The sequence below is a fragment of the Rhincodon typus genome, chromosome 4, assembly GCF_021869965.1.
Source record: "Rhincodon typus isolate 14 chromosome 4, sRhiTyp1.1, whole genome shotgun sequence".
Taxonomy (NCBI): domain Eukaryota; kingdom Metazoa; phylum Chordata; class Chondrichthyes; order Orectolobiformes; family Rhincodontidae; genus Rhincodon; species Rhincodon typus.
The window spans coordinates 116,265,250-116,273,199 of record NC_063335.1 but is presented as its reverse complement, the minus strand read 5'-3'; the positions used below and the strand labels follow the sequence as shown (position 1 = coordinate 116,273,199).

General features: G+C 40.9%; 1 protein-coding gene across 4 annotated transcripts in view; it reads right to left on the bottom strand.

Moving 5' to 3' along the window:
* The window catches only part of LOC125483005 (flocculation protein FLO11-like), a 41,284-nt gene that overhangs the window by 10,527 nt on the left and 22,807 nt on the right, over nt 1-7,950 (bottom strand). For all 4 annotated transcript variants that reach the window (XM_048596256.1, XM_048596255.1, XM_048596258.1 and 1 more), the window contains one exon: nt 13-4,650. In XM_048596256.1, coding sequence (XP_048452213.1) covers nt 13-4,650 — 4,638 coding nt within the window. The remainder of the gene's footprint in view (nt 1-12; nt 4,651-7,950) is intronic.

Below are 7,950 nucleotides of genomic sequence, written 5' to 3'. Positions count from 1 at the left end.
CACATGAAGGATCTTGACAACTAGCTGAAGTTTTACCGCTTGCAGCAGTGGAATTATCCTGACGAGTAGATGATGTTTTACATTGACCACATGAAGGATCTTGACAACTAGCTGAAGTTTTACCGCTTGCAGCAGTCGAATTATCCTGACGAGTAGATGATGTTTTACATTGACCACATGAAGGATCTTGACAACTATATGAAGTCTTACCACTTGCAGCAGTCGAATTATCCTGACAAGTAGATGATGTTTTACATTGACCACATGAAGGATCTTGACAACTAGTTGATGTTTTACCGCTTGCAGCAGTCGAAGTATCCTTACAAGTAGATGGTGTTTTACATTGACCACATGAAGGATCTTGACAACTAGATGAAGCACTGGTGCTTTTAGTGGAAGAATAACCTTCAGCAGACGATACCTTGTTACACTGATCACATGCATGGTCTTGACAACCAGATGAGGCAGTCGTACTCAAATTAGTCGAATAATCTTGACGAGTAGATGATGTTTTTTTACATTGATCACATGAATGTTCTTGACAGCTAGATGAGGCATTGCCACTTGCAGCAGATGAATAATCTTGTTGAGTAGATGACACTTTATTACATTGATCACATGCATGATCTTGACAGCCAGATGAGGAATTGCGACTTGTAGCATTTGAATAATCTTGATGAGTAGATGACACCTTATTACATTGATCACATGCATGATCTTGACAAACAGATGAGATGTTGGTATTTGCAGCACTCGAATAATCTTGATGAGTAGATGACACCTGCTTACACTGTTCACATGAATGTCCTGCACAAACTCCAGATGAGGCACTGGCACTTGGAGCATTCGAATATTCTTGATGCGTAGATGATACCCGATTACATTGATCACATGCATGATCTTGACAGCTAGATGAAGCATTGGTACTTACATTTGATGAGTAATCTTGATGAGTAGATGACACCTTATTACATGCATCACATGCATGGTCTTGACAACCAGATGAAGCATTGGTGCTGAGACCACTTGAATAATCCTGACAAGTGGATGACACCTTTCTACAATCATCACATGCATGGTTTTGACAACTAGATGAGGCATTAGTACTTACAGCAGATGAATAATCTTGATGAGTAGAAGAGATCTTATTACATGCATCACATGCATGGTCTTGACAACCAGATGATGCATTGGTGCTTAAAGCAGACGAATAACCTTCACGAGTAGATGAAACTTTTCTACATGAATCACATCCATGGTCTTGACAACCAGATGAGGCATTGGTGCTTAAAGCAGATGAATAATCTTGATGAGTAGAGGACACCTTTCTACATTGATCACATGAATGAGTTTCACAACTAGATGAGGTACTTGGGGCAGATGAACAATCTTGATGAATAGAGGACACCTTTCTACATTGATCACATGAATGGGCTTCGCAACTGGATGAGGTCTCTTGATGTTTAGGTGACACATTCTTGCATTGACCACATGAAGGATCTTGACAACCAGATGCAGTGTCACCACTCTGAGCAGATGAAGCCTGTTGACAGGTTGAGGACTTTGTCTTACATTGACCACATGAAGAATTTTGACAACTAGATGAAGGATCACCACTTGGTGCAGATGAAGCCTGTTGACAGGTTGAGGACTTTGTCTTACATTGACCACATGAAGAATTTTGACAACCAGATGAGCGATCACCACTTGGTGCAGATGAAGCCTGTTGGCAGGTTGAGGACTTTGTCTTACATTGACCACATGAAGGATTTTGACAACCAGATGAGAGATCACCACTTGGTGCAGATGAAGCCTGTTGACAGGTTGATGATGTCCTGCTACATTGATCACATGAATGTTCTTGACTACCAGATGAGTCATCGCCACCTGAAGCAGAAAAAAACACCAGACAAGTAGATGACTTCTTTTTACATTGACCACATGATTCTTCTTGACAACCAGATGAGACATCACCACTTGGAGCAGAACATGATGCTTGACAGGTAGATGACTGTTTCTTACACTGACCACAAGAATGCTTTTCACAAACAGATGAGAGATCACCACTTGCAGCATTGGAGAACTGTTGACTGCTGGATGACTGCTTCTTACATTGATCACATGAATGTTCTCCACAAACAGGTGAGACATCACCACTTGGAGCCGAAGAGTTTTGTTGACTGGTAGGTGACTTTTTTTTACACTGATCACATGAGTGCATTTCGCAAACAGGTGAAGGATCGTCAGTAGGAGCAGAAGAAAACTGTTGACAGGTAGATGACTGTTTCTTACACTGATCACATGAATGTTCTCCACAAACAGGTGAGACTTCACCACTTGGGGGGCAAGAGGATTGTTGACAGGTAGATGACTGTTTCTTACACTGATCACATGAATGTTCTCCACAAACAGGTGAGACTTCACCACTTGGTGGGGAAGAGGATTGTTGACAGGTAGGTGACTGTTTCTTACACTGATCACATGAATGTTCTCCACAAACAGGTGAGCCATCACCACTTGGAGCAGATGATGACAATTGACAGGTTGATGATTTCTTCTTACATACATCACATGAATGCTCTTCACAAGTAGATAAAGCATCAGAACTTGAAGCAGATGATAACTGTTGACTAGTAGATGACTGCTTCTTACATTGGTCACATGAATGTTCTTCACAAACAACTGAGATATTGCCACTTTGCGCTGATGAAGGTTTCTTACATTGATCACAAGAATGGTCTTCACAAACAGTTGCAACATCGCCACATGGAGCAGATGAAGGCTTCTTACATAAATCACATGAATGGTCTTCACAAACAGTTGCAACGTCACCACATGGAGCAGATGAAGGCTTCTTACATAAGTCACATGAATGGTCTTCGCAAACATTCGAAACATCGCCACATGGAGCAGATGAAGGCTTCTTACATAGATCACATGAATGGTCTTCGCAAACACTCGAAACGTCGCCACATGGAGCAGATGAAGGCTTCTTACATAGATCACATGAATGGTCTTCACAAACATTTGAAACGTCGCCACATGGAGCAGATGAAGGCTTCTTACATAGATCACATGAATGGTCTTCACAAACATTTGAAACGTCACCACATGGATCAGCTGAAGGCTTCTTACATAGATCACATGAATGGTCTTCACAAACGTTCGAAACATCGCCACATGGAGCAGATGATTTCTTCTTACATTGGTCACATGAATGATCTTCACAAACAATTGAGACATCACCACTTGGAGCGGACATTAACCTTTGACGAGATGACTTCTTCTTACATTGATCACATGAATGTTCTTCACAAACTGAGATATCGCCACATGGTGCAGATGATTTCTTCTGACATTGATCACATGAATGTTCTTGACAAACAGATGAAATGTCACCACTTGGAGCAGTTGTTAACGAAGATGGCTTCTTACATTGATCACATGAATGGTCTTCACAGACAGATATGATCTCACCACTTGCAGCATTTGCAGAGTGGCTTTTCTTTAATCCATCAAATAGTGTAGGTGTTGGAAGCTTCATACTTTCTTTTGGAACGGATGTACACACTAAAGTCTCTCCTGGAGCTAACTGATAAACAGGAGGGGACCTAGAACTGTATTGAGGTGATATGGGCTGGTAAACAACTGGTGCCACATTTGAATAGTGAGGTGGTACCCCTTGTTGATAGTAAGATGCAGTCTTAGACTCAAATGGAGATGGTATAGGTTGTGAATAAATAGGCGGAGATTGATACTGAGGTGCCATTCCTTGTTGGTAAACAATTGGGGACTTCCTTTCATACTGGTTTTCTGGAGGAGCAGGTGCCATTGCTTGTTGGTAAGCTGATGGAGACATCCTTTCATACTGCTCTTGAGAAGCAGGTGGTGGCATAGTTTGTATTGGTTCCTGATAGACCTCTGCGGTTTTACTTCCATAATTAGCAGGCATCGGTTCTGTATGAATAGGTGAACACACATTTTCACGGAGAGAAGATTCAGCTTGTGCCTTGGCTTCACTTGAAGCATGTATATTTCCCTGATAACCAGGTGCTGGTTTTGCATCATATCCAGAGCGTGAAACTTCTTGACGAACAGATGAACCATAGGCAGGAGGCACTGGTGCTTGACGAACAGGCTGTGCCATAATCACCGTTTCATATGGAATAGGAACAGCATCTGTACGAATAGCTGGAGCCATAATCACAGGCTCGAAAGGGCCAGGTATGCCTTCTTGATTATAAAATGGAGCCCTAATGTAAGGGTCATATGGAGCAGGGATGATTTCCTGATAATATGGAACAGGTACAGCTTCATGGCGAACATATGGTGCTCTAATCATAGGATCATATGGAAGAGGTATGGCTTCATGACGAACATATGGTGCCCTAGGGAAATTCTCATGTGGACCGGACGTAGCTTCTTGGTGACCATAAGCATCAGTTGGAGCAGGTGCAGCTTCCGGCTGTGCACAAGGATCCTTAACCACAGGCACAGATGGAGAAGGTGCAGCATCATGAGTAGCAGGGGTTTTCTCACAAAAGATTTTAGACAAAATCTCCTGATTAATAAGTGAAGGGTCCTTAGATATTGATTTTAAATTTTGATCATCGGAGGTTGTTCGGTGTGCCTTTCCATCAATATTTATAGCTGTTATAATTTGTAAAGAAAAAAGTGAAAGTATTTTTAGTTAATGTAACTAAAAAGTCAATGTTAAAAATTTTCATCAACATAATACACCTTTATTTACAGTGGTCCACTATACTTATAGGTAAAACAATGTTGAGGTGAATTTCATACAATTATGTAGAATTTACAGCACAGAAACATGCCAATGTATTGGTTTGCACTGGTCTTTATGATCCACAAAAGATCTACTTCTCCCATTTCATCTTATCCTATTAAAGTATCCTTCTATGTCTTTCCTCATGATGTGTTTATTTGGCTTCCCTTAAATGCATCTCTGCTATTTGCCTCAACTACTTCAAATGTTGGAAATTCCACATCCAGACTATTCCCTAGATAGAGAAGTTTTCTCACTGTTTCCAGTATTTAGCAGTTTTCAAATGGCTTTAGAGATACTTTTTTTCATCAAGTAAAGTTATAGGGCAGCTAGTACCTGTGCTTATATGCCTTTAATAAGCTTTCAGTTATGTTTGTTTGTTATTCTAGAACAGTTCTGTGTCATGATGCTATTAGCTTTATTTACATATGGTTGCATGAAAACGATACTTGGATGAAGTTTCCTGGACTTAACACACCTGTGCAACTGGAACAAATTGCACTCATTATAAATAGGCACAGTAGTTGACAGAATCAGAAATTAAAAGTAGAATGAGTTGTTCCTCAATATTTATTGAAGGTGTGTTTCTCTTTTTATTTCTATCTACAAAACACCTGCGTATGTTTTTGACTGCTTCTCAGAAGGTCAGAGTGTCAGCGGAAATTCAGACCCATTCTGGCTCCCTTCCCACTTAGGTGCACTGAGAAGGAAATATGATATTCTCTATGGAAACTTATTCAGTGCTTCCTCCAGGTGGAGTGGTTGATTCGTTATGCACTTCAGAAGCCACCACTTGCTGCATTTTGATAACATTTTGCTCGTTCACTTCCCATGGTCTACTCATGTGGTGCCCTGAGGGGTAAGACTGGAGGCTTGATATGTGTCACTATCCTGAAAGACAAGTGTGAACCTGGGTGGCTTTGTCTTCATCATACTTCTCTTTACCATTAACTTCCTTTTCTTGTTGCCCGTTGCTGTGGTGTATCTGCATGAATGGAAGAAGGTGTACCATCCCTCTTAAGATTGCAGAGACAGAGAAGGGATGAATAGTGTTGTTTGTATATTCACATGGATATTGGACAATAAGCTACCATTTTCAACAGTTTTTAAATTCATTCATGGGATGTGGATGTCATTGGCAAGACCAGCATTTGCTCCCATTCCCAACTGCCCTAGAGAAAGTGGTGATGAGTCCCATCTTAAACTGATGCAGTCCATGTGGCAAAAGCTGAGTGGTTGATTCCTTGTGGTCTGCAGAAGTGCCATGCCGCTGAGGTGTCCTGCTGTCTGACATTTGTCTCAAAGCTGCTGAGGTCACAGAAGGATTTTTGCCTTTCAGTAAGTTTTATGAAAACTCAGATTGGCAAATAACATAAACCAAGGGTTAATAATACAAATTCAGCAAATGAACCGATTGTTCAAAATGACATTGCCAGGTGAATTCGACATACACAACTCAATTCTTATTCAATCTGTCCGAAACAATTTGAAACTGCTGTATGCTCTGAGTGTTACTTTTGTAGCAGCAATCTTTATAACTGCAGAAAGGTTAGAGGTCAGAAAGTGACTGAGAAGCCTATCATTGTCAACAAGAATGGTCTAACAACAAGCATTTTATTATGAAAGACAGAAACAGTCTATCAGATCACGTGACAAATCACACAGGATGTTGATAGAGAATTAACTTCTCATTTTGCCAAAGCAAAATAACAGGTCACTTAAGAGTTTAATATTGTGTTTACGTACTCTTTATTTGAATCCTTCCAATCAAATTTCCGTAATTATCACAAAGTCATAAACAACATTCTATGTGATTGTGATAAAGGTAAACGATTCTTCCTTGTCCGAGTTGTTTTCAACCACTGACATGGCAGACCACACCATTCTTCTTCAACACAACTCCCACCCGATCTGTGGGATTGAACTGCACTTGCCTAATTTCATTCTTATCTATCCAATCATAAACTTTTTATCATGTGCAATGGCTTCTCTTCCTGTTCCTCTACAATTACCTTTAGTGTTCTCCACAGCCCCCTCAGTGACATAATATAAATACATTAACAGTTTCTACACTCTGATGCTCTTCTAATATTTTCAATCTCAAGTTCTGGGTCCTGTTTTGTTTGTTGTTTATATAAATGATTTGGATGAGAATATAGAAGGCATGGTTAGTAAGTTTGCGATGACACCAAAATTGGTGGCATAGTGGACAGTGAAGAAGGTTTTCTAAGATTACAAAGGGATCTTGTTCAAATGGGTCAATAGGCTGAAAAATGGCAAATGGAGTTCAATCTCGATAAATGCGAGGTATTATATCTTGGTACAACAAACAAGTAGAGTAGTGTTGTAGACCAGAGGGACTGAGCAGGAAGTTGCATAATTCTTTGAATTCTCCTCTCATATAGACAGGGTCGTTAAAAAGGCATTTGGCACGCTTGCCTTCATAGCTTAGTCCTTTGAGTATAGGAGTTGGTAAGTCAATTTGAAGATGTACAGGATAGTGGTGAGGCCTCTTCTGGAGTACTGTGTCCAGTTCTGTTTGCCCAGTTATAGGAAGGATATTATTAAGCTAAAGAGGGTTCAGAAGAGATTTACCAGGATGTTGCCAGGTATGACCGGCTTGAGACGATACTAGAGAGGGAGGGGGAGGATCCAGTTGTTGTGGTCCACGTAGGTACCAACAACGTAGGCAGGACTAGGAAAAAAGACCTGTTTCGGGATTATGAAAAGCTAGGAACAAAATTAAAAACAGGTCTTCAAGGGTCATAATGTCTGGATTGCTGCCCAAGCCACGTGCAAATAGGCATACGGAGGCGAGGATCAGGGAAGTAAACACGTGGCTAAAAGAGTGGTGTGGGAAAGAGGGTTTCCTTTTCATGGGGCACTGGCATCAGTTCGGGGACAGGAGGGATCTGTACCGCTGGGATGGACTCTACCTGAACAGGGCCGGATCCTGTGTTCTGGCGAAAAGGGTAAATAGGGTGGTTAATAGGACTTTAAACTAGTAAGTGGGGGGGAGGGAGAAGTGAGCATAGAGGGAGAATAACAATTAATGTAAGGCAAAACTGCAGGTTAGCAGGTGACGAGGAAGCTTCAACTCCATTGAAAATTAGGAAAAAAGTTAAAGGGAAGGAGAACTCAAGAGCTGTTAGTAATGGAGGTAATAG